General features: G+C 34.9%; 3 protein-coding genes and 1 long non-coding RNA gene across 9 annotated transcripts; 2 read left to right on the top strand and 2 right to left on the bottom strand.

Annotated features, from left to right (window-relative positions):
* Nucleotides 1-99: 99 nt before the first annotated feature.
* On the top strand, nt 100-2767 carry LOC100648931. The gene is made up of 2 exons (XM_012320708.3): nt 100-407; nt 882-2767. The coding sequence occupies exons 1-2, from the start codon at nt 325-327 to the stop codon at nt 1426-1428; spliced, it is 630 nt and encodes a 209-aa protein (XP_012176098.1). The 5' UTR covers nt 100-324; the 3' UTR covers nt 1429-2767.
* LOC100648815 (TRPL translocation defect protein 14) lies at nt 2682-20582 on the bottom strand. Of its 6 annotated transcripts, none has more exons than XM_012320707.3 (10): nt 20290-20581; nt 15415-15482; nt 14775-14812; nt 13953-13990; nt 7977-8093; nt 5762-5890; nt 5199-5672; nt 4904-5111; nt 4619-4800; nt 2682-2827 (listed from the first exon to the last, which is right to left on the bottom strand). In XM_012320707.3, the coding sequence occupies exons 1-10, from the start codon at nt 20327-20329 to the stop codon at nt 2823-2825; spliced, it is 1299 nt and encodes a 432-aa protein (XP_012176097.1). In that variant the 5' UTR covers nt 20330-20581; the 3' UTR covers nt 2682-2822. The 6 variants fall into 6 exon arrangements, with proteins under 6 accessions (XP_012176097.1, XP_012176093.1, XP_012176091.1 ...); XM_012320703.3 differs by lacking the exon at nt 2682-2827 and adding an exon at nt 2919-4429 and having other exon boundaries at nt 20290-20582; XM_012320701.3 differs by lacking the exon at nt 2682-2827 and adding an exon at nt 2919-4444 and having other exon boundaries at nt 20290-20580.
* Nucleotides 20583-20742: 160 nt separating this feature from the next.
* LOC105667141 lies at nt 20743-22324 on the top strand. Its single transcript, XR_007227783.1, has 2 exons — nt 20743-21120; nt 21442-22324. It is a non-coding gene; the product is annotated as an uncharacterized LOC105667141 (long non-coding RNA).
* Nucleotides 22325-23088: 764 nt separating this feature from the next.
* On the bottom strand, nt 23089-27499 carry LOC100649049 (kelch domain-containing protein 10 homolog). The gene is made up of 3 exons (XM_003394212.4): nt 26327-27499; nt 25917-26246; nt 23089-25842 (listed from the first exon to the last, which is right to left on the bottom strand). Exons 1-3 carry the CDS (start codon nt 26999-27001, stop codon nt 25666-25668), a joined length of 1182 nt encoding a protein of 393 aa, XP_003394260.1. The 5' UTR covers nt 27002-27499; the 3' UTR covers nt 23089-25665.
* Between the last annotated feature and the right edge of the window lie 90 nt (nt 27500-27589).

The following is a 27589-nucleotide window of genomic DNA, read 5'->3' as shown; positions in this document are numbered from 1 at the left end:
GAGCTCATGTTATTCGTAATATATTAAAAATATCTATAAATAAAATTAATTAATTCTATTTTGGCATTTAAACATTAGAATTTTAATATCGATTAATGCGGTAAAACTAATCTGATAGAATATAAAATATAGAATAGACTTGCGTAGTAAACTTTACGTTTACCGCTAATTTCAAAACTACGAGAACGTCGTCAACAACTTCCGGTGACGTTAGATTTGCAGCGTTGCCATATTTTGTGAATGTGGACAGAAGCACAACTGTTTATAATGGTTATATTAGATTAGTGTTTGTTAGAGAATATTGTTAATTAATTGCTAAGAACCATGGCTTCCTTAGTTGCGGATTATGGAACTTCCTCGAGTTCAGAAAGTAGCGGCGATGATATTTCAGACGGTGCCGATAACACGTAAGCTTTTACCCTCATGAACCTGTTTCCCTATTGTTTGTTTTCTCCCTTCCTTCGTATAACCCTTTATAATCTCATAAATTTTGACTCCTAAAACAAATTACATATTATTATGTCATTACATTCTTAACACTGTATTTTGTGTAAATGTATGTTTATTTTTCGTGAAATATATAATTTTATATATTTTCGTCTGAATTGGCGAAATGAAAATTGGAGAAAATACGTTCACTTCTTAAAATTGTATGTTCTACAATATTAATGTGGTATTTGTTTTTTTCTTTTCTTTTGCATTAATAATTTTTTAATGTCACGTTTAGATATTAATAAACTAAATGCATAAGGATATTCTGCATTTTTTATAGATTAATGTTATTTTTATATTTATATTAATATAAGCATATTAAATCACAGTTAGTAGTTACACATCAGATTGAATTTGTTCTTTGTAATCTGATATTGCCTAACCCTTAGTTTTAAGGAAGAGGAAGAAGAGGACGACGAAGAAGAAGAACATAATGAAAATAATGAAATATGTAAAACAGCTTCCAAAGAAAAACTTCCATTACCAACTCCAGACTTTAATGGTATACCCACAATGAAAACTTCAGTCTTCTCAAATCCATTTGTTGAAGCAGAAAAAGCAAAAAGTGCAATTCTTGAGAAACATGTGAAAATGACGCCAACTCTTGATGATACAAAAATGATAAATGGCAGAAAGATTTGTTGGAACTATAGGAAAGGTAGATGCCGATTTGGTCATAATTGTACCTTTGCACATGATTCAGATTTACATCGTACAGCAGCTGAGTTAGAAGCAATTAAAACACCACAGGAAACAGTTATTTGTCAGACCCAGTATAATGGCCAAGTTCCCATCAATGACGATGATGAGGTAGATCAAGAAAATAATCAAATGAATAGACGTAAGAAAAGGCCAGGATTAAGTCAATCTTTAGTACCAAGCAAAAAAGTCTTAAAAATGTACAAAGCACAACAAGCTAAAGCTATTAGTAGGTAAATGTAACTGTGTCAAGCATACGAATGATGTTAACATTTAATTAGATGCTCTGAAAAGGGGAATAACTTATGATTTATATGCTTTATAACTCAAATGAATTTATACAAGCGAAATTGATTATAAATTGTATAAAAAATGATAATCAAAAAGCATGAAATGGTTTATAAGCGAAAAACAGTATAAAAGATTAATGATTTCTTTACATGTGAACAAAGGAAAAAAAATAAAACAAATATATGCTTCCAGTAAAATTTTACAAAAAGATGACACATGCAGATAATGCCTATTTCTAAATGAATTGAAAGTTTCAGGATGATTTAAATACTACTTAATATTTATAAAAAGAAGTGTTTGTTATGTATATAAAGAATATAGAGTTTAATTGTATAATTAATACTTCCAGGGACCTGTATAAGTGGATCATAATTCATTGTCTTGCATGCAAATAGTTTTATAAATATATTTCTATTTATACTTGGTATTCTTAACTTGCCTATGAAAAAATGAAACATGTCTTCTTACTACTTACATTTTGTTATGTAATTTAATTACCTATATGTCTCTCTTTCATTAGAAAGAGGCAGCTATTTGAAAGTTTTCCTGTATCAGAATTGTGAAATATTTACAAGCAACTATAAATAGTTATTCTACTTAGATTGGGGTTAGATAGATACAAAATATCACTACAGCTTTACTAAAAATTTTTTAGATCCTGTTTAATGTACAGAGCAAAAATTATCTATATGAAAGTGATGTATGTAAAAAAAGGATTACGCGAGTTGTGTACAATATTGTTAATACTTTTTCTTGATAAACTATTTAATCTAGTATCTATCTTAGATACTAATAACACAATATTATAACAATGGTATACCAAAAAAGAAAAAACTATAATTACGCTTCCATTATGCATTACTTTTTATATAATGTTATAAGATGTAAAATAAGGCTTTATAATTCTACATGGAACAATGAAATGTTAATTATTTGGTTTCATCGATGTAATGTCACATAGCTCCCTTTTCACATGATTTATCTGTGTTAGTATTTTTACTATTAAAATTTTTTTACCGTGTATTACTGTGTAATACAACACACTGTGCGTGTGTACTGTCTACTTCCTATATACATAATTCGTATTTCATTAAACTTCATCAATATATTAAATACGAAAAAAATTAATTTATTAAACCAGAAAATGAATGTGAAGTCCGAAAATGCTTATATGTCGGAGAATGTAACACAAACACAGGTTTATGACTTTCCTTCTTTATTTTATATAGCAATAAGTTTATGAAAGGAAATTTTTCGAAAGAGCAATAAATTACAATGATCAAGATATTACTAGTTTCTATCCTTCTCCTAGCTGTACCATATGAAAATCGGTATAAGTTTCAATCTGCAAAATAAAATGATAATAAATTACTTAGCTTATATGAATAATTTGAAAGAATGAAAAAGAGAAGGAGTATATCAAAATGGGTAAAAAATGATAGGCACATGACATTTTATTAGACAATCATGGGTACAATATATGAATTCAGACCAATTATATATGTTATAAGTGCATTGATAACTGATTATTGCATCTTTCATTGAAAATATATATTTATATATCATTTTTTTCACTTCTGTGACTGAACATCTCACAGGCACTTTGTCTCTAAATAATAGTAAAGTTTGTGACAAATGTTTTTATGTAAAATAAGATATATATATATAATATTGTTATATATATTATATACATTATATAATATATAATATACAACATATAATATATAATAATATAACATATATATTATATATATATATATATGTGTGTATAACATAGTTTATGTTCATTAAGTTATGTTCAATGACAAAACAATGTTTATTGATAAATTAAATAATAAAATGAACGTTCTTCATGAGGGACTATAATATAGAAATCGATATTTTTATTTAACCCAACAGCATGTCCAATAAACTAATTAATCATACTTTTCATAATTACTCAACGATATTATTCATCTAAAGACAAGTCAAATATTAGATTTATGTCAGTATTTTATAAGACACCACTAATGATTAATTTATTTGTAAAATTTATGTCTATGGTAGGGACCAAAGTTTTCCGCCTACAGTACTATCCATAAATTTAAAATTGTTCACATTAGTGCAGAGTGTTACTTTTCTATCGAGATAATGTTAAATATTTCTAAAGGAAAGTATACTTCATACAGATCGTTTGTTCTTGAATAATTACATAGCTTCATACGTGTTTTGTATGCTATGTATTACATGTGTTTTGTATCACAATTATTCATAGTAATATTCTTAAATAAAGAGTTACTACGGTACTCTAGATAAAACACACAACGAAGCAAAGAGATGAAAAGTGAAATGAAGTGATTTAGATGTAAAAATGCTTGGTATATTAATCAACATCACTTGTTAAACAAATTGGTAAAAAATAAATTACAGTCGAATTATTAAGTACATTTCGCATTGGTACCTTCAAAGTGTGCACGCAAGATTAATTAAAAAATAGGTATTATAGTTTGTAAGTTTATCATTTTCGTATTGCCTAAGAAATTTTAGATCGAGATAGCTGTCAGTGCCAATAAAATATTTTGTTTCTTTTTAGAATTGTGTAATTTGTTCCTTATCATTGTCTAATGTATTTATACCGTCGTGTTTTCATATCGTTTTGAAACCTGCTCTCATTACATCCTTTCGTACTTTTTCGTTTTAAGGATCATCATTTAGTGTTTCGTAGGACTACCGCATTCTTGACTATTGCTTTTTATACTATTTTGTTCGACATATTTCACGATACCATTCGTAACACCGTAGACACCATTCTGTACGCCATTTACAACTTTATCTACACCATTCATAACAGCGTCCACACCATTGACTCTACAACAATCTAGTCCATTTACTGTTTTTTTAACCGATGTGTCTTTCGCTTCCGAAGAGCAAGTACTTTTTCTTTCTGTTGATCCAGATTCCGTTAAGCCTGCAAGAGCGTAATCTGTGCAATTTAAAAGAAACTGATCAAACAAGAAAGACAATCAAAGACAGATCTACGCGAAAAAGAGTGTATCAAACGACTTTCTTGATATATCTTTTTCATTAAAGAAATATGTGTAATTTATTAGTTACAGATGTCTGTATAATTTAATGGCAAATGATATTCGATACGTACCTTGTAAATTATGACAGAATTTATTAGTATTGTTCCATTCTTCTCTTAGACTGAGATTGAACATACTGTAGTCTGGATTTCCAGTAACCTCTTTTTCGATTGTCAGGAACTGTGGTAATATGTTCTTAAGCTTGTCTCCGGATAATGCTGTGTACGTTTCAAGCAGCATCAATCCCCGACACCTGTAATCATATTAGACACATTTATCTATATAATATATATATAATAAATTATATATAATAAATTATTTCGTTACACGATTGCGCGTGATTTCTTAAGTCTGACCTTGGATGAGCTGGCTCCCTGTATATATCTAATTGGAAATACTGATTGTTGATGAGGAAACATCGTCGACGCTTGAAGATGGTGAAATGCGAGTCATCGCGTTGAGCGAGCATATTCAAATAATCTCGATGAGTCAATTGTGTTTTCACTTCGATCACTTGGCCGCACATTTTTGGACGTCGAATTGTATGAATATAGGACCAATGACCTATCAACGTAAATTTATATGTGATTACGCGTTATCGATACACACGTGTTAGCATTGTAAATCTCAAATAGTAACTATCTCGCGAACCTTTTTGCCCACGTTTACGCAGACGAGCTTGCATCTTCGGATTGTTACTTTGGAGGTAGTTATGGACGACATCAAAGTCCTGGAACGGCGGGAACTCAGAGTCTGCCGGTAATGGACCTTTGACAAGGAACTTGACTTTTCTGCTACTCGCTCTCAATCTGTCTCCGGTATCGATACCCAGCTTCTGGCACACGCATTCGATCATACGACAGAGTTTCGTTTCAAAGTCTTGCGAATTATCTATTACATCGAAGTAAGGATGCCCAACCCAGGCGGCCGCCGCTTTGTAATCGAGTTCTCTGGCTACCACGACGCCTTCCGAACGACACGCGTGATCTTCCGTCGAGTAGAATTCTTCGGCGCCGTTTGCTGCTGAGACCATATGGATGATCTGATTGTACCTATTGTCTCGCAGCTCCACGTTGTTCCATCCGTTCGAAGCCATCATCAATTCCCATTTATCTTTCGATATAACTAAATCAAAGAAGAGAAAGATGTGGTTTAACTTTGATTCGTAAAGGACCAGAGGAAAAGATATAGGCATAGTTATTAATATCGCTCACATGCAGAGGCATCCATGGCACCACGATCACAGATAATAAGACAATTTCGCGAACAGCTGTCACCCAGCTGGAAGAACGTATTCTCTATCTGTATCATCGTGCGCAGAAGATTCTCTTGAAATTTGAACGCTGAAACAGATTAAGAAAAATCACGTACAATTTTAGATCGGTCAATGCGAAACAAGTAAAGCAACTATCGTTATAGTTTCTTGATTCTACGAGTCAACTTTTACACGCTACCTGGCTGATCGGTAACTACGCAACAATTACTTTTCCCGCGTTTGCAACTGTTTACGTAATCGCAAGCCATGAATTAATTGAACGTAGGAATTTATTAGCACATTTGCACAATTGCATTGATAAGCGATAATGATCGCGTATTTTTCTCAACGAACGATCATATGCGTAACGCTACTACGAGCGTAACACGGTGATTAATTTAAATTTCTTCGAAGTAGCGTGCTCGTTAACTTCTATAGGTATTTCAAGACCTCTCGTTTCGACGTCGTTCAAATAAAAAAAAAAAAAAAAAAAAAAAAATAAAAAAAAAGAGAGAAGAAAAAAGGTAAATATCAAGCACGAGGTTGATGCTATATTTTACGTGAAAATTATCTTAATAATTCGCGTAATAATCAACGTGTTACTAACTAAAGCGATTAGGATCGATCGGATCCAAGAACAAATCACAGCCTTATCTAATCGAGGTCAACTGCCAAGAGCTTCGATACACGATCCTTTCAAATAACTAAAATCGTATTATCGCGAGAGCCGATAAATCAAGTGCAATTAATAGTAGCTCGAAAAGTTTTGTAATTGTCGAAATAGGAAATACGAAGTTGGCTCTCTTAACAACATCTTTCAAGCATCTTTTTCCTTTTCTTTCTTTTTCTTTCTTTCTTTTTTTTTTTTTTTGTGCAGACGATACTCCAGATCTGTTTATGTACACGTCTCGCAGTGTTTTATCTACATATATATTTCTACGTTTCTCGCATCTTGACCCAAAGTCAAGTTGGCCCAGCTGATATTCGATATGGTCCACGTATTTTTTGCAACGAAATCCAGCACAGACAAACAAGTTTCGCATTAGTCGTTGCCCGTTCAGACACTCGTTGCTTGCACACATCTGCCAGAGATACGACGCTTCGTTTTAGACGGGCCAGACGGGCCAACCGGCTGCTATCACTGCGTGTATGCGTGTGTGAGTTCTTGTCACGATACGTTCTCGTTATCGAAACGGTGAGAAAAACTCCAATTAACGGAATGATCGTCTGCAGGCTTTGACGGTGTTCGATAATCGTTAGCAACGATTGGCGTTTTTGATTATCAAGCCGTAACCAGATTCGGCATATCCCAGTATCAGCATCGTGAACGCGTCTTCGTCTCGACACGTCCGCGGTTCCACGAGCATAAAACAATCGCGACTAATGGTCCGTGGGACGTCTTTACGATTTAACGGATGAACGACGACGAATATCGTGGATATCGTGTGTGCAATTAATAGCATCGAACGTCTGGCGTGAACGCCTGTATACGTTTATTAGCAACGGGCTATTACGTTCCCGAAAGTTAATAGAATTAGCAAGGAGAGCCGACAAGTACATACGAGGTTGATCTTTTATCACGGAGGAATGTACTTTCTTAAATTCGTCGTGAATCTCCTCTAGATGTAAGTACACGATTAAAAACGATCGAGCAAAAGGTTTCGGAAGGAAATGGTGGACGGTGTATGCGATGAAAATGCTCATACCTAATTTACCAAGAGTGGCACAATGACACGACTCGATCGGTCGCACAGGCGGGTTTCTAGCAGCAGGGATCGACACGAATCGCTCTAGCAAGGCGACCGGACGGCGAGCCTCTTTTACTTTCGACAACGTTAAACAGCGTACAGAGATTACCGCTTCTGAGAAGTAAATAGAATTATCGGGTACCAATAATCGCGTTTCTGTAACTACATACGGTGCATAGAATTACAGACATTACACGAACACAAGGAACAGTATTCGATAAAACGAGAAAAGTGGGTTATCGACAAGGGAGAAATACCGAAAAACGAATGTCGAACGATCTTTAGGATCGTTCGGCGTGTAATCTCTGTATTTGCGAGTTTTTTTTTTTTTTTTTTTTTGTTACGTTCGTGGTGAAAATAAAAGATAGGCAAACTTTTTTTTCGTCTGTGTCGCTTTTAAAAACGGGGGCACTTTCTAAAACTCACCCTCACCAGAGTCAACTTCCAAGATCTCCGGCCACCTTGCTTCGCCTTTGTCCGACCTGTTCCTGTAATGTCGCTGCGAGGACTTCGTAATCGAAGGACGCGACCCGGATCCCTTTGCTAGAACCAACCGACCTTGAAGACACTTCCAGTTCGATAAGCCTCTGTTGTCGTGTATTCTCTCTCTCCCCCTCCCCCCCCCCTTCTAGCCGCTTTTCCTTTTTCTCATGCACGGTTTAATTAAATCGTGCCAGGACGATCCATAGGTACGCGTTATCCGCGGTTTTCCACCTGTCTCTCCGCATTGAAATTGCTTGACATTTTGCACGCAAACTCGTCTCCACGCGATACCAAGCGTTGCGATTCCCCTTGCAATTAGTTTCTTTCAAGAAAATTTCTCTAAATACACGAGCGACATTACCAGTTGCTTTCGTATTTGCGAGACTTTCGTTACAAACGTATAATTTGTCGACGTTCGATTTTCTACGCTATAGCCCGGTTCGAGTTGGTCGTCACGTGCTTGAACTTTGAGCGAAAGAGCCAATTTCTCGCAAGCACGATTCTCTGTAATAAATCACGGTTAAGCTTTCGAAGGATAAAATAGCTGGTCGAGGGTTAAAATCGTGGAGCGAGATCTACTCGGTTCTGCGCGTCAACGAATACGACGAAAGGCAATTGCTGCGTCGACAGACACGTGGGCTCGATAAAAAACACTGGAAACGTATCACACGCCAGTGGATAATGTTTCCGTGCGTTGGCGAAAAAGGAACGAAGGATGCGAGCGGTACCAGGCGCTTTCCACTTTAGCTTTCCAATGACGAAAGAAGCAAGATATTCCAATTATGATTTTTAACAACCTGCGCGAAATTCAACGCATTCTCAACAACGCAGTAATCATTCGCGAAGGTTTCTATCAAAGGAATTGGACAAACGAAAATCGAGCAACATCTGCATCGTTCATGTTTAATAACCACGTCGGATAGAATGTTTTTTTTCTTTAATGAAGAGAAGGGATTTAGCTGTCAATTAACGAAATTTTTACTGTAATTTTCTCAAGTACGACGCAGATAGAAAAATCTACATAAATGAATATACATTAACTATTTCACGATGCATCGACGCTCTTTTACTGATCGCGCAAATTCATTCGACTCGCTCCAGCTTGAGATATCTTGTCGTAACCAGAAGACTTGTTAATTGTAACCGGTTGTTATTAATTCTTGGGTGTAGCTCGACATTGAAACAATTACTGCCACTCCACTAAATTCACAGCAAAAGAACAAAAAAGAAAAAAAAAAAAATGTTTTGCGCTGTTTGCGTCTATCAACTTGTACGACGCGATAGCGTATCAATATTTCATAAGCTACATTTTTGTCGTTTCATTTGCATACCCAATTACATTTCATTACCGCGAACTGTTTAAGGCTTAAGTGTTTCTGGTCGGAACCGGAAAGCGTTAACGCGTTCGTGTCTTATCAACCATATTCCATCTCGCGTACTAAACTTCGTAGGAAAATGAAAGATGAAATTTTGTGTAAGAACAGACACGGAAGAAGTTGATCGGTCAACGAACGGTGCGGTTCTTCGACGACTAAATTATTTTTTGTTAACATCGTACATGAAAAAATCATTGCTTTTCGAGCGTATACTTAAATCGTTTTAAACTGTGGCTCGTTTCATCGCTTTTCCGTTACGCTCGTTTAATTATCTCGACGAGCCGACGAGTTCGCAACAACATTCGACGCGCCTCTTTGAAACATAATTTCATTTCCACGTAAACTTTGATCCGCGAGAGGTTTGACGTTTCAAAAGTTAAGGGCAAGCGATGTCTTTGGAGCGCGAGTCCTTTTCTTCTCCTTTCTTGCGACTCTCGTTTTCATTCGAATTTTTCATTTTTCGCGGAATACATTAAACCTACTAATTGGTCGATGTTGCGTTAACGCGACGTTTCATTTGTAGCTTTTTCCCAATCGGTTTACTGTTCCACTTTTATCGGTTTAAGATTCTACTTTTTAACATTTTAACCGCGGAAGAAAATTGCAAAGATTTCCTCCATCCTACAGTTTCATGAAATTTAAAGAAATTCTAACACTTATAACGTTGCGATAAACTACTGCACGATCCTTAACGGATTATAGAAGAGACAAAGCTCATTGTTCGTTCCGATCATCTTTAACATCTTGTCAGTTATCATCTTTGACAAATACGTTTTGTGCCTTACTGTTTGCTGTAATAACGTACGATACAAGGAGGAATGTTTTGGGAAAGGAGTGAAAAAAAGGAGAAGAAAGAAGCCGAGGCAATTGGCCAGACGCGAACTCATAATATGTAAAAGCAAATTGGCGCTAAGCCAGAGAACGGTGCGCGCACTCTAACTACGATAGAACTGACAATCGAGTGGACAGCGTCGAATATGAATTTATTAATAACCGGTGTTCGGTATAACGAACTTCTTACGAAGTGTCTGATACATCGGAGAATATATGGAACGCACTTCGTCACAATCGACCTACATTAACCAATGAACGTTGGTTCTATCGCGCGTATCGATACCAGCGAATAATGATAAACCGTAATGACTTCAATTACTGCCTACCACACGCATTTACACCATTTCCCTTTGTTATATTTCACGTATGGATATTTCACAAAAAAAATGCATCGATATCATTTTTTCCTCGATAGCGTAAATGCGATATAAACGTAAGAAGAAATCGTGTTAGATGGTAAGGAAAATCGGCAAGCATTATAAGTAGAATTTGATGAATCTATTTAAAGAAGAAGCCAAAAGAAGGATATAGTCGTATGAAGCCCGATTTGTATCGGTGTTTCAATGCCACGGATCAAACCCGACAAATACAATTATATAAAAGCACGCAAGCCAGGCTGAAGCAAACACATGCGAAAAAGGTGGGTTTTTCACGATGCACCGGCAGAATTGGAGCAATTTGGAATGCAAATTTCTAAGTGGTATTTGCATCGAGAACTTGGCGTTGATCGTTGGATCGCCAGGTACATAGTTACCATCCGGTGACTCTTTCGCATCGAAAAACCTGTTGGAAGCTTTGAAGACGATGGAACTGGTATTTCAATTTCATATAGGATGAAGCAACGAATCTGGCAAGAAATAGCGGAGGATACGTAACGACCGGTACGTTTTACAAGAAAATACATAGGAAGACGTGTTAAATAAATAGCAGTAACGAGAAATCACGAATTTCGAGCTAGTCACGTTGCGTGCCTTTGACAAAACTCTGATCCCAATTTTCCGTTACGTAATTCTTCGGGTGGTATATTATTATCTCATGGTTAATCTCGTGGGGTGTGCAAATAGAAAGGAAAATATGTATAGATCGATGTGGCACCTCGTTGGATCGGTTGGTACGTAAACGAGCATTTTCAATTAATAATTAAACATTAACGATTTTCTAGCTTAATTTACGCGGGATTTACGTGGAAGATGACAAACGGATAGCTGTGGATTGCGCTATAAGGTGACGAGGCGCGGACGAATAAAATGGTTGGAAGAAAGGTAAAGCGAGAAAGGTGAAAGAAACATTACCGTGGTATCTTTTGCGTTATTTTAAGGCAAATGTGCTTCGCTATCGTGTATACAGCTGTCTGGTACAATTCCACGCAAAAAGCTTTAAAAAATCTTTTTGTAAAAATTCGTTAGGATAATTGTAGCCTACAAAATCGTCGCGATAATATAATCGTGTGCGTTACGTAACGAAAAGCGACTTAGCAGTTTTGCTTGCAAGAAAACTTCCTATCATAATCCAAATATCAACCATTTATCAGAAACGTATAAATGCTTCTTAAGTATAAACGATTAATCGCATAATAAGTAGGCTCGCGCAAGGAGGCATCTAACTGACCTATCGAAGAAAAGTTCACTATCTAGAATGGAACAGGGATGCTTTGTCATTGAAATAATTATAGAAAGCCCACGTTTCAAAGAACACTTTGTATTCATGGTCGCTCCATAGGAGACTCTTTTAAATACGTACTTATATTTTGTCAAGCAGTCGAGATAACGATGTTTATAATATAATCAATAATTAGATACGACTTCTTAATGATATACTGGTTTATGTAGGCGTTGATAAACTTCCTTGTCAGGTCAACGACAAATATTTTCGATTCTAACAAAGTACACACATATGTATTGTATATAAATCGCGAAAAACCTCGACTCTTTTCTCGTCGTCTTTGAACGTACCTCGACGGAAATTAATTATTTTTTTTTTCTTTTTCTTTTATTCTTGTTAGTTCTCTCTACTTAGTTACTCGTTGAATAACGAGCGAGTTCAGAACACAAGGATCGTCGTGAAAAACACGGTCTGCATCTCGTGACTCGATCGCGTTTGCCGCTTTGCGAGAATCTTGGCAAGTCGCCGATTTTGTTTTTACGCAATCAGCGGACGTTATACATTGGCCATTCTTCTTTGGCCTATCCGCAACCAACTGTATGAATTGTTCTGTTTTTAATGTACGCGAAATCCTCCTCTTTTTTAAAGGTTTTCCCTCGCGGCTCTAAAACTAAATCATTTTCTACGTCGTTTCACTCGCTTCGACGTTTCGGCGAAGTATTTGACAGAAACTCGATGATGGAACACCGAGTGACGTAGACTGACGTAACGTTGCGTAATTCGACGTGAAACAGCCTCACGTTGGCAAAAAATTGCAATTTCGATCTTTGACGATCATCGACTGCTACGAATACGTTTTGTTACCGAGTCGTCGGTCTTCCTAACCAATGATACTGCGAAAAAACAATGTTCAAGGTAATCTGATCCGACTTTCTCGTATCCGGTCACGTATTTTAACAAACACGATCCGATGAGTAACCATTAGCTTCGTAACAATAATCACAAATATATTTTGCAAAAGATCAGAATTATCAGCTTTTTTTTTATATATATATATCGTGAAAAAATACACGCGCTTTTTATCTGTTTCCGGTCCTGTATTTGAACAAATATCGTCGGTAAACACGAAGAGACTTCGTAATATTGATTTCGTTTCGACGTCTTTTAAAAGTTCCTTCTTTTCCCGTAAATCGTACCAGCGCGCTTTATTGTTTCGCGCCATTTCCATCTCTGTCACATTTTACGCGGTAAAAACGCAGTTGCGCTTTAAACGGATAGATTTGACGGGATTTACGTGGCACGCGACCTAAGGCCAGCACCGACGAACCAGGTAATTTGAGATTGTCATTGAACATGGATGGCTTCTTCGGACCTAATGGAAAGTTTCGTCGATGACAGTCGACGCATACGCAATGATATCAATACTTTAGCGGCAGCAAGGGGTAAAACGAGAGGGCATGAGAGGTACTCGTGCAGACCAGCGATCGATACCGCCATGACATTGTGTCTCTCCGCGTATCCGCTCTACCATAATCGCAAGATAACCACGTTCAAAATCCGCCACGAATTTCCATCTTCGTCGTAAATTCAGATTTATTAACTCGAAGACATTTTACAAATAAAACAGTTCGTTAGTCGATGTTTTAGATTTTTCAGTACAAGCTATAGAACTTTTAAGCGAAGAAACAAATCGAGGAAAATATTAGGATCTGTGCGATTCGTTATTCTGCTTTTAAGTTTGATTCATTCTAGATACGGTTAAAGTTTCGTAAGACGATTCACGGATATACCGGGCTTCTATGTTGTTTCGCGAAGGCCAGAACGCGCAGATGTAATAAAAGCGGCCAAGTATAAATTTTGTAGCCGGGTAATGTTTCCTTTCTCGTGGAAGCCTCGTAAACGCCTTGTTGCAAGTACTTTTTTATCAGCACCGTAAACTCAGACCGAGTCTTGCGAAGTTGCGGATACCAACAAGAGGTCATAGATAAATGCATAGTAGATAAAACGCGAATCTAAAATACGGTAGCTCGGAATATGCGGATACGCGTGTTCAAAACGAGACTAAAGCTAGAGGTCGTTAGAAAAGGAAAAGTTGAAGTGAACTTACCCTCTTCGGCGTTCAGGTCTGAAAACTTTATGCCGCCGCTGAAATGGAAAAAGCAGACGAGAAATGAAACAGTTGTTAAATTAAAGTTAGAGAAGTGGAGAGAATTTTGGAGAATTCTGTTCGTTCATCGGCCACAATTTTTCCTCCCTATTAGATATAGTATAGTCGATGTTATTCTGTCACGAGTGTTGTTTTTCTAAAGAGTCGTGTACCGGCATGCCAATGTCTCGGTCAGAATAGAATTGTGCGCGACGCGTATATTCTTTGAACTGTTCCTGTAATGTATACGTAGCGTTCTTTCGAATCGATTGATTTTACCGTTGATGAATCATCGTTTGTCACGATTGGAGTTTATAGCAACTTCCATCGATTCCCGTTCCGATCGTTGACAGAGGATTTACAAGCACGTTAAACACCTATTGTATATTCTTTCGTAACGAATAGGATCGCGAATCTTTCCTACGCTGTCGCGATTATTACGTTTATTAGTACGGTTATGTGGAACGTCTTAATTAATCAATAATTCTATGACTGGGCAGTGGAAGGTAACGGACTAAGTTCCGAACGAAAGCTTAGGCGTACGAATTAAAGCGATTCTTCGCACATGGAAACCCTATCCATTTCCATCAATATCCAAGAACGTTAAAAGAACGCAATTTCGCGAGTTCTTTTATCCTAAGAGATTGAGAGAAACGAGGAGAGACCGGGTGGTTTTCCAAGCAGATCGAATCGGCCTCGGATTTGTATCGAAAACTTTCGTTCTTAGGCTCCGTTCCTTACCTTTCTCTGCAACTATAAATTTGTTATCGTGTAATTGCATACCTGAGCAGCACGGTCGCTGTCTCGGGAACACGGAACACCTGAAAAAGAAGACAACCAGCGCTCTATCGAATCCACATCGAAAGGTGATGATAACCCCAAAATCAGTTCTCATATTCGATTCATTTTTTTTTCTCATACTTCACTTTTTTTCATACCGTTTATCTCAATGGAATACGACTTAGCTCTTATTGCTAGCGTTGCTGCGTGTGCGAATAATCTCGATGGAGTAGAAAATCTTTATTAACAAATTTTAGAGGACGAAAGAATTATGTATGTAAAAACATGTACACGGCGATCCCTTTCTGCCTTGTTAGATATATATGTAAGTTTCATTGAACGAACCGGCTAACGTAAGAAGATTAAACCAAGTAAACTTTATGTTCTGGACGATCCAAAGAAACAAAATTAGATAAATGGATTTGTATAATTCGGTTTGGCTATATATATGTGTGTGCAAATATAGATTTTAATTAATCAAAAGCTACTGAACTGTTTGGGGTGTTTTATTCAGACCGAATCATCGGTTAAAGAGATAGGCTCACGTAGAAGGAAAACTCATGGGACCCTTTTTTCACAGAGTTGTTATATATCCCTTTGTTATACGTAAAGCGGAATGAAAAACAGAGCGAAACATGCCTACCTTCCAGCCCATGTTTTCGAAAAATGTGCATAGCCGTGCCTGTCCGGTTGTTTTACCACCGCAAGGTCCTGAAACACAAAAGGGGAAAAATTCTTTAGCTATCTCGCTCGTTTCTTTATCTCTCGGCCGAGATAATAAATTCCGATCTCAGCTACTTCTGCGCCTTGTTTGCAACGCGGTAAAATACATAATTATTCGTGAGACGAAGATTAGGCGAACGACATTAAGGAAATTATGCGATATTAACCATTTCCATTTCGATAGATAACGGCATACCGATAAAAATAAACGAATAAAGTAGGATTTAAATCACAAAACTTCTTAGATTAAACTATCATACTTGGAACACTATTCGATCGACGACAAAATTTTATTTTATTCGCTCACTTTAAAGTAATATGTCGCAAAGGTCACGAAAATGAAAATTAAAAATGTTATCAAAAGTTGGTCCGACTTTGAGAGACGAACAAATGCGGAAGGAAGGAAAGAGGAAAGGCTGTCTGTTCAAAGATAATGTATTTTCGAGCTATCGCGGGGAGACGCGTGAACGGTAAATTCCCGTTACGATCGTAATAATCGACACCACGAATAGATCGATTCCCTTATTTCGGCTAGGATAATAGGGGTGGTTTTTGTAGTATAACACTGCGATTAACAGGGTTATAAAATTTGTATTTCCAATACTTAATACACCAATGAGTTACATCGTTACGTATGATATAAAGGACGTAGACGAGATTTTGAGATATGGCATTCTGATAGATGAGATATGGCCCTCGGGTTGTAATAGAAGTAGCGATTGAATAGACTGACTAGACTCGACCGAACGACAGAATGAACTCGACTCAACAGACTGATAGAATGAAGTAAACTCTTTGCTCTCATGCGATTGCGGAGGAAAACTCGGTGTGGGTATGGTCTTTGAGCGAAGAAAACGGATTCGTTGCTCACACTTTTCGTTAGTAAGGTGAGGGTGTAACGTCAATTTACATCAAAAACCAGGCCACATACCGCGGTCAGGATGGCACCGAAATGTCTGCAAATCCTTGACGCGTACCTTCAATAATCTTAAGTACCCACCATGGACCTTGAAATTTGTATGGTTAAGGTCCTTCGGACCAAGCGAGTATCCTTTAGATTACTTTTATAATTATTGTTTACTACGGATTAACACGGAAAGTTGGCCTTCCTCATACTTGGTATATTCCTTTCAGGTCCATAAAACCCTTCCAGGTCCACCAACCGTCTTATTATCCAATTGGAGACGGTATCTACTGCCTTCACTTCCTTAACCAAAATTACCATCAACAAATCCGATATACGTTAGAAATGATGACATTCGGAGGGACCTGGGAATCCCAACGGTCAAGGAAGAAATTAGCAGATTCGCAGAAAAATACAAATCAAGAATAGCAACACACCCAAACCGGCTAGTTGCGGAAACGTTCAGCACCATAAACATGGACAGAAGGCTAAAAAGAAAGCACCCAGCAGACCTCAGAAAGGATATAACCTAGCAAACGCGAGGATGGTACCCCGCTGGGGGTAGTCACCAACATGTTAATATAACTGTTAAAAAATTCTACTAAATGTCCAAATTGGACAAATTGTGAATTTTAAGAAATAAATATATATATATAAAATAAACAAATCCGATAGTCCCGTGTCCTTAGACACACCTACCCCTAGCTTTCCTCAGACACAGTATCGTCAGTAAGATTCGCTTATTCTGTACTCTTGGAATAGTCAACTTATCCTTACCAGTCTCTACCCTTATAACAGTTGCATATTTAACATATCATTGTAACTCAGTGTATATTCCGTTATGATTGCTGAATTCGCAATAAAGCTTAATTAAAATTAATAGTTGTGTTACGACTCAGCTATCTTATTTTATCCAACCCTCAAGTTACGTGACAAAGGTAACGATCTGTTATGTCCATTGCTTAGTCAATTTTAATGAGTGATGAGAAGGGACGGAACCTTCTACCAATATTGCTAGTCTTTGTTTAAAGGGAAAACCCGGATTTTCCGTTAGGTATTTCCGCTTTTTGTGTAAAGTCACTACCTGCTTTCTCCGTAATTCTTAAGAGCGCGTAATAAACCCAAGGGCTTTCCTAAATACCAACCTTCTATTAGATGTTGCTTGTGTGTCATCCGTAATGCTGACCGCGTGTATGAAATGAAAACAAGAATGTGAGAATGAGAATGAAAACTCTTGAATCGGACTAGTCGACAGATCATACATAACGGTATTTGGCATAATCTAACGATACAATAGTAAAACTGCAATCCTAGATTCACTATCAATTTTCAGCTGAAAGATACAAGAATATGATCATGTACCTTTACATGCTTTAAAACTACTATGAAGTCAAACGAGACAATATTATCTTTGAAACATTAGCTGCGTTGCGTTTTAAGATGTTACTAGATTATAAATATTTATTTAAGCTGTCTCGTTAGTCATGGTATAAAAGAAATAGTATTTGCACGTTACGGTTGTTATGAAAATTATTATTGCTTCAATCACTTTTTTAAATCTTCTGATTTTTTTTTATGACAAAATTGTCATAAATGTAATCTGTAATTACCCATTATTATGATTTCATTAGTATTATCGTTAATTTTTCTTATTTACTATCCATCATCAATTTATTATAACTTATTTCTATGTAATAAAGATAATTAATTTTGAATAGACGGTCTCTTGTCATTTCTTTTCTCTCAATTTTTTTCTTTTTATTCTTCCTCCTTTCTTTATCTCTCAGGGTCAAACCAGCTTTTAGTAGTGTTTTTAATTTACATTTTCGCGACTTTATCATCAATTGAATAGCATGGCAAATTAGGTCTAAAACGTCAAGTATTTTAGATAAGAAAACTATTTATTTTAAATAAATAAAATGTATTATTTCGAATTATTTTTGCGTTTAGGAAAGCACATAGCATTTCGTTATTTATTAGACACGCGATAAATTCAACATTAAGATTCGTCTGTTTTATGACACCGACTTTCCGTATGTTTGAGCATATTTATCGCTGTTGCTCCGAGCAGTGTTGGCGAATGAAACGATCCGCGGAGATTAAAAGACGCTCCCCGAGATATGAGATATGATGCATTCGAGATACATTAATGCACCTCAAGTGCATACAATCGACGGATACTTCGCGTGCAATTGGCTAGCCGTGCGCTCATTGACTCGTAATTGGTTCAAATTGTCACTGATACGATAAATATGATGACTGATGATGACATCATAACGCGATAAATAAGAATGTTTGATGTCCGTTCTTTGGATTTGTGTCCACTGGCCAAATACTGTCGGCAAAAAAGTTCGGAAATGTACAGGTAACACACTGGTCATTGAATGAATTCTACGAATATTTATAATTTACTTTAAAATATGGGAAATATCCAAAATTGTACGTGTAACGATATATCGAAGTGTTTTATTATGGACGTAAATGTAAAATTACGATTATGTGCTCGAGTAAATCGATAATCATCGATTACGATTTATTCATAAAAATGTTATCTCGTAGAAACGTATCTTTTACTGCTACTGTGTATAACATTCGTGTAATTCCTGATAAAATAATTGCACGCTGAACACTCATCAACGACTGACATCGTAGATATAAGAAAATGCCGTTACAAACAATTGTAAAGACTAATCATGTTTATATACCGGCGCAAAATGTTTGATTCAAGGCTATCGAACCAAATGAAGGAACCGATCATTGATCATCGTGATCTTTTATTTACGAAGGCTAATAATTCTAGAATAGTCGCTCTATTTCTGACATCAAGTTCTCTCTGTTCGATTGGTCCTTGTTTTAAGTTACATAAAAATAAAAAGTAAGTTGCTAGATGTATATACACATATAATATACAATATGTTTGAAAAACCATTCAATATGCATATGGTATATAAGACACACCATACTTAGTAAAAAACTTTGGTCGAAAATTTAACCATTTCTAAGATATAAAGATTTTCTATCTAGCATCATAATTGACTTACTACTGACTTTCCGACATTTACAGAAAATGTTCCAATGTTTTTTCTGAACACCCTGTATAGTCAATGTATATATATATATATATGGATTTTTATAGAAGTCGTAATTCGATCCTGTATTTTATTTACAAATGTAGAAGCACATAGCACAAACGGAAAAATAAATTTTTATGCATCATATATTGCTCCGACGCTATGTACATAATTCGAGATATATGTTTTCGACGAATTAAATATAGCCGGGTTAAGTTTGTTTTGTCAACGTTTTCGAGTTATTCTATTTCATTTGCTTTGTCTATTCTAAAATCAATTTCAAGTTATCAAATGTGTGTTTTAAGATATTCGTGAAACAGCACGAAATTTCAAACTGGGTTTGTATAGCCGTCCTTGCGATTAAGTTTGTACGGACTACAAAAAAGAGGATGACATTCAAAGCACGCAATTCAATTCAAAATAATGCAATTTCCTTCGTATACCATAGGAATTCAATCAATATTTTCACACCACGGATAAACTCGCAAGGCATTTTACGTGAAACGTGATTGTCACAGCAACGAAACAATGGAAACGAACCACTTTGCGTTTGTTTGTACGTAACAAAAGTTTAGAAATAAATTTCGATAAGTAAAAACTATAGAATCAACGAAAGGATTATAAGGTAGTCGAAACACATGGTTTTTGCAAACACTCACAGCTCGCTTTTTTCGAAGATATCTTTATCGAGATAAATATATTATTCGTTTGAAAATATATGAAAGTATCTATTCAAACGAACGAATGTTTTCGAAATGAAATTACGACGTACGGAATGCATGACAATGAATTGTTTGCTATAAGAAAAAAAGCCACTTACCTCCAGTGAGCACCACTTTATACACGCGTTTTTGTTCCATATTTTGATGAATATTTTTAGAGCTTTTTTTTCGCTGATCAAGTCCACGAGGTGTTTCGAGTCGACGTCGATGGACGGATCTTCGTCTGGCACGTGAATGGTGTCTACGGTCACAACGAATACTATATGAAAACTTCACCGTATATTTCGATATATCTCGAAGTTAAATACGTTGGAGACATGGGAATAAAGTGATGATATCTCGACGCAGAAAGATAGCAAACTGCTACTCGAGGAAGCAGACGTCCGCCTTAAAATGAAGCGATTCACGAGTTTGGTTAATCGGGTTATGCTATTCCCTCTGTTACAGTCATGCGCGACACGGAAACGTACGAATCTACGACCGCTGCTCACGAAACTACCCGAATAACACTACACGTTTGTCGCCTTGCTCGATCAGCCGATCACCAATGAATGTTAACTTAAAATTTCGTATTTCGCAAAAATGCTTCCGTCAAAATTGTTTTTCTTCTTTCCTAGTCAATATAAGGGGAAAAAATAGAGGAAGATTTTTGAAATTTTAATACCGAATAATTTACGTGATCGAATCGTATTCGTTGACTACATTTAAGTACGTCAGTTACGCTTATAGAAGATGCAATTTTTAACACCTTCAAAGAACGTAATACATTCCCGGACAAAATTATAGCATATGTGTGTTATCTTCTGAGAGGGCAACAAAATAGGCTACTATACGTGTTGCCTCAAACTCGATGTTAACATTTGGCAAAATTGCTCACGTACCAGGTATCTTTGCAAACGTTCAAAGTGTTCGCTGTGTTCTTCAGAAGTGTAAGTTTATTTAATTATTGAAAACGAAGCAAGTACCTGCGTTAATAAAACGACATAAAGGACAGCGATTAACATTCACAAAAGAACGTATTCACTGGAAGGCGTAAAGGAGAAGTATTTTATTTACCGATGAAAAAATATCTTTTATGGACGATCTAGATGAATCTTCGTTTTATTATCATGACTGACGAAAAGAAAAAATGATGAAAAAGCGTTGACAAATGGGGATGGGGGATTAAATGTTCAAAAACATATAAATTTAATCTTAGAACAAATCAATAAACGTATTCAACGAATTACCAAAGGAAATTTATTTTTCAGTATAGCTATGCTGCCGTTCATCAAGCTAAAGTTATAGAAACATTTTCTACAAGAAAATATGACACGACCTTCGCCATCATGGTTTGCACGCTCCTTTGTTTATATACATATATAATTGAAAATTATTGAAGAAAACTCATACGTCCTGTATGAAAGAATGGAAGTCAATACGATAATATTTTACAATTAAAAGAATCTACTAAAGTAAAATGGGATAATTTATTCCAGAATACCATCCAAAAACTATATAAATTCTTATCATGGTTGGTCAAATTTGTAGAGAACAAAAGCGTTCATACACATTATTAATTTTATATTAATTATGATGTCAATTTTCTTGTTAGGCTAAATATACGTATAGATTTTGTTAATTTGCTATCATTTTGCCCCGCAAATTTATGTGTTTTCTCTACAAATATTGAATGTTGGTAATAACAACTTTATTTAATAACAGATTCCTTTTTTTATTATGTACTATATTTCTACTTTGGTGCTGTGATACATATGAGTCTCTGATACATATGGATATCCGCTACATTTAAAAAAGTCTTAAATTGTCTTCGAGAAATTAAGGATAGCACGCATGTGTTATCATTTTCTCCGGAACTGTATGTAATATCTTTTTAAAGAATTTTGCGCTAAATTTAATTTCGGTAATGTAATAGAAAGAAATGGTAGAAGCAGTTCGTATAGCATCTCTTTATCTTTCCATCGATCGTTACCTGTACAGTGGCTATAAATTACAACGACCCTTTTTTAAGCGTACAATAAAATTTTCCACTTGTTTTCGCAACGAAATTAATTTACAATATCTTCCTTGGCAGTCCGCCATTTAATAAATCAATCACAATGTACGTCTGTAAAATATATTTTATTTTCGCTTCGATGGGTATTGCGTATTTTTGTTAATTCGAATACAACCAAAAGATACAAACATTAATTTATATATCTAACTAGTTTAACTCTAATATTTAGAAATATAGTCTTACGTATTTGATCTCATCGACATTATAATTTTGAATTCTTTCTCTTTTATCTTCTCGCGTCTGTTCATATCATTAATAGAACAATTGAGATATCAAGAAATGTTGTCAGTCTATCGATATTCTATGAGCAGACGTAATAGTACTTAAGTAGTATATATCTTATCGTTGACGTTTTGCGATCATCGTGAACGTGTGTACACGTATTTAAAGGCACGAAAACAAACACGCGTACTATAAGATACTTTCACTGTCATTATTAATAAGATAAAGGCAACAAGTGGAATTAACATCCAGACCGCCAAATGAGATCTTAATTGCTTCGTTAATGTACCAATTTAGATTTCAATGTAGTCTTTGCACAGCTGTCTGAAAACCCTTACTTCGTTTGGTAATTTCGTTTAATATGAAGTCGTAGAGTATGATATTTCAGCTATATGCGATGTTTATAACGATATAATTTTTACAAAGTGTTTTGTTACATTGCTTTTCCAGATACACTTGCGCATTGTCAACCACCTGTTACATATGTAATTACAACATTTACAATTTCAAATTATAGGGAAAAGATTCTTTTTACACAAAATTTTTGATCATAAAATTCGTAAGCATTTTCAGTACATCAGTTATAATATAAAGGGTGTGTGAAGAGAAATAAACAGGATTAAGGGTATCAGCTTGACTGTATTCAATTTCCTATTTACAATCTATCTTTGCTAATACGTTCGCCTATGGCGCGCGTCTCCTTAAATTTAGATAAATAGCACCGAGAATTGAACAATATAAGAAGAGAAACAACTTTGTGTCTACTTAAATATAATTCGTGTGATTTTTCGCATGCCGATACGATCCACTCATATGGAAGGTCAATAAGAATTTTTTTTTACTGTATTGTAATTATTGACGTATCGCATACAAATATGAATGCATTTAGCTTATCTAATTTTAAGGCAAGAGTTACTTTGCGTTTCATACAAATTCACGCGAAATTTATCCTTCTCTTTACCATCATTTGTTCCCCGAGTTCTCTTTCAATAGTCATGCCTACTAATAATAATTAGATGCATTCTGCACTGCGTACTTAAAGTAACTTTTAAGCTATTTTGTACTCCGAAATTGGTACGCAAATACATCGTCTGATATGGAGTTCTGCTTCAGAGAAACTGCGAACGCAGAGAAAGGCAACATCCTATATCGTATTGTTTTTTTGCCGAAAGAGAAGCAATATTTTAGTTTTTTTTTTTTTTTTTTAATTGGAAGTGAAGAATCTTCTGTATAAAGTCATTTCAATTTGCTAAAGAAATTTTCTCGTTTCTTTATCTTAAATGTTCGATGATATTCGATCACTAACATCTCTTCGAAATTGTTAAGATACGTCTTTTCTATGCAGACTTCATAGTCCAAGTATAATTTACTTAACACACAAATGAGAATCAATACAATGAGAATTTTGGTATTAGACTTTGAATTCAACTGCCATTCATAATGTTGAAACTTAGCTTGCAATGTCACTAAAATATTACTAAAAAGTATAAGTTATATCGTTACTGATTTCTGTTAATTTGTTATTCATATCCGCAGGCCAGCTTATATTTATTAAAAAAATAATAATCTGTAATATGATACAGACAATAAATACATATTGTGTAATTAATTATTCTTATCAATAATATCATTGTAAAAAGGTTGTCGTTTGCAATGGAGCACTTTCTGCTATTCAATTTCCCTGAATAGAAGTAGCGAATAAAATTATTTCGATTATGTCGTATAAAAATTAGATTTAGGATTCGTTTCTTCGTCGAACTAAATAAAATTGTGTTATCCGAAAGAATAAACTTATATTGCCTAAAGATTTGTGTATTATTTGTACTGTTGATCTGTATGTGAATGTATAAAATTTGCTTCTAACTGTTGCAGATTACATTAATTCATATAATTTATCTCTTCAAAACAATAATCGTTTATTATAAACAGAAGGAAAATGTTATCTACTAAATAATATGTGACAAACGACAATTATATCAATATATCACGGTACTATTGTGGTATTACATAAATTTATTTTTCGACATATTGAACTGAATAACTATCGTAGCTAAAGTGAGACAACATTTTTTCGATGTCTTTGTTTACATGTCCTTATTCTTCCCTTTTCACTTCAAGATATACGTATATTATATGAATTATTGCTTATATATATATATATATATATGTATATATTTATATATACATACAATGATGTAGTGAATTTTATTGACAGGCGTTTTATAGTGCAAATAAAGAAAAAACAGCATAGTTTTTTAACAAGGTGTGTGTATGCATAGTTCGAGATGAAAATTTATATGCTGTATTATAGGCATATCTGCTGTGAATGTTATATAACAAGTAAATTAATGAGCATATTTACCAGCAACCTTGTATAGCATGCAATACAATTCTTTGTTCGCTATGAGAACCTGCTTTATTAAAAGTTCAAGTAAAAAACGCGAAAAGAATAATTCGATTCAATGAGGAAATAATAATAAAATAAGTTGTATACTATAAAAAATAATTTAGAAACATGATTTGAAAATATGATTCTGCAATTGTTTCCATAAATAAAACTTTGTATAAAAAATTGTACTTACAATTTCTAGATCCACAAATTTCTAGAACTTAGATTTCTTATAATCATAACTGAATAAGATTTGGAAGGAACAAAAAGATTTTAAAAGTATTATATATATCCTTCGTTATATCAAATGTATTAAATGCATTTGATAAAGATAAAACTTTAAAGTGCAAATTCTATTTATCACAACAAGAAAAAGAATTTATATAAACATATGTCCTGAAATGCTTCTTTCCAGAAATAGAATTTGCTTTAGTTCTAGTATATTTCAATCTAATACGTTTTAAACACCTACATATTTTGAAATTCTTTTGACATTAGTATTCATTTCTGAATATATGTTTATAAGAACTTTTCTTCTATTTTTAATATGTATAATGCATAATTTCATCCAATACGTAAAATATTACACGATATACGTAAATTTGAAGAAAGTGATCCATTGATAATATTTGTCATATTAATTGCCCAACACACTATGTACCTTTTTTTTTTTTATAAAAATATCGTAAATAAATTATGGCAATAATGATCAACAATTACAATATTCATGCAATAAGTAACTGGTAACAATGGTCGGAGTGGTAACGCTTTGAATGTGTAGCAAATATCAAAAGAGTTTCTTAAATATTATGCATCATACCAATCAATTCTTTGCACAAATTTTAGGGGTATACCCATGTGAAGCAATTCATCCTGTGACTTGTGCCTTAAGTCTGGATAGTAATGAATTAATGCTTGCCAACATATTTCTGATAATTTAGGAATTGTTAACCAAACAGAATGAACTGCATCTGTCCTTACAACCTGCAATAAGATTTTTCATAAAAATTTAGAAAACTGTATATATTAAAGTAAGAAAATAAGAAAGCTATAACAACCTTATTATTTTCCTTAACGATACCACCAAATGTATACATGCGTCCTTCCGGAGTAAGAGCTGCAGAATGAAAATACACAGGACATGGAAGTATACATTTCCTTAAACATGTCCATTGTAACAGATTTAAATCTAATCTCCAAACATCAGAGAAGACATGATCTCCATTATATCCTCCAGAGATTACTACTGATGTGACACCTGTTTTTTCATTTGTATATTGCACAGATCCATGACAACGTCTAGGTTCTGGTACTGTATTATCGTCATTATCACCATATGTGTTTAATATTATCCATTTATTTGTTTCTACGTCAAAAGCAGGGATTTCCTAAACATAATTTGTATTTAAAAAATTTGAATGCAAGTATTTAAAATTTATTTTGGACAATTGTATTAAAATATACATACCGAAAAACCAAATGCTTCTGTAGCTGTTCCTCCTCCCAAAACATATATAAGTTTCCCGTCAAAAGCTAATTCATGTCTATATCGTCCTGTAGGTTCACTCTGATCTCTTCCAGAACAAATATAAACAGTCTCCCAAATACCAGCCCTAAGATCAAATCTATGAATATCACAAGTATATTCGTATCCTGTAGTACCACCGACGGTATATAAATATGACCCATGACATATTAAAGCTTGTCCATATTGGGGTTCAGGTAGATCTCCTTTTGCAGGAACTATGTACATTCTACCATTATTAACATTACACACATACAGATGATTGCTACAACTATGACCAAATGGTACACCAGTTCCACCATAAACCATCAAGGCATTGCCCCTTAAAATCACTGCATTTGATGCCAACTCATTGGGCATATTATTTTGACCTGGTAAGCGTTTCCATTGTTGTGTAACAAGATTGAACTTCCAGACTTCTTTGAAGAGTGGTTTACTAGAGATCCATGTCTGATCATTTTGCATATCAGGATCAGTATCAGGAATACAGGGATTAAACCCTCCATAAGAATATAAATTCTTATGATCACAGACTATTCTATGTCCACTTCTAGCTTTTGGACGTTCTATACTCTGTGCTTCGTGCTTTATGAACACAAATGGTTTAAATGTATACATGTTTGTCAATTAATTGACAAACTGATATTAATTTCCCAAAAAGTAGTTAAAAGTACGAGTTGATCTCGTCACAGGTTTTCTACAGAATCCAAAAAAAGATGTTTAAAAAGAACCATGTGTAACATTCATACATATCGTTCCCTGTCTATCTAAACGAATTACTTGTCGCGTTGAGGTTTATATGTTAAAATAAATGTCGTGCTACTTTGAATAAACATGTGAGCATTGTTTCGATGTTCATAAGAAATTTTTAACATAGACATTTTGCACGAACTCTGCAATACATCTGGTGTACTTTTCTCACATCGGTGAACATGGCGTAACGCAATAAAATTCTTCACTGGTTTTCTGAACGATCGTTTAGTCAACAGATATCGAATATTCTACTCTAATACAATTTTTATATTTCACTTTTAAACCACCTTTTTTTAACTGTGCACATACAGCTGTAAACTTATGCTTCATTTAAAACAGCAAACTTGTTCTTTTACGCCTATGCAGTAATACAGCTGCGACTGCGCGGCGCTGATCAGCTGACTGATTATATTCAATCGTATTCACTAACAGTTTATTGTGGAAATTAGTCAC

This window comes from Bombus terrestris, chromosome 3, assembly GCF_910591885.1.
Source record: "Bombus terrestris chromosome 3, iyBomTerr1.2, whole genome shotgun sequence".
Lineage (NCBI taxonomy): Eukaryota > Metazoa > Arthropoda > Insecta > Hymenoptera > Apidae > Bombus > Bombus terrestris.
The sequence above is the reverse complement of the archived record's forward strand: the minus strand, read 5'-3'. Positions and strand labels throughout refer to the sequence as shown.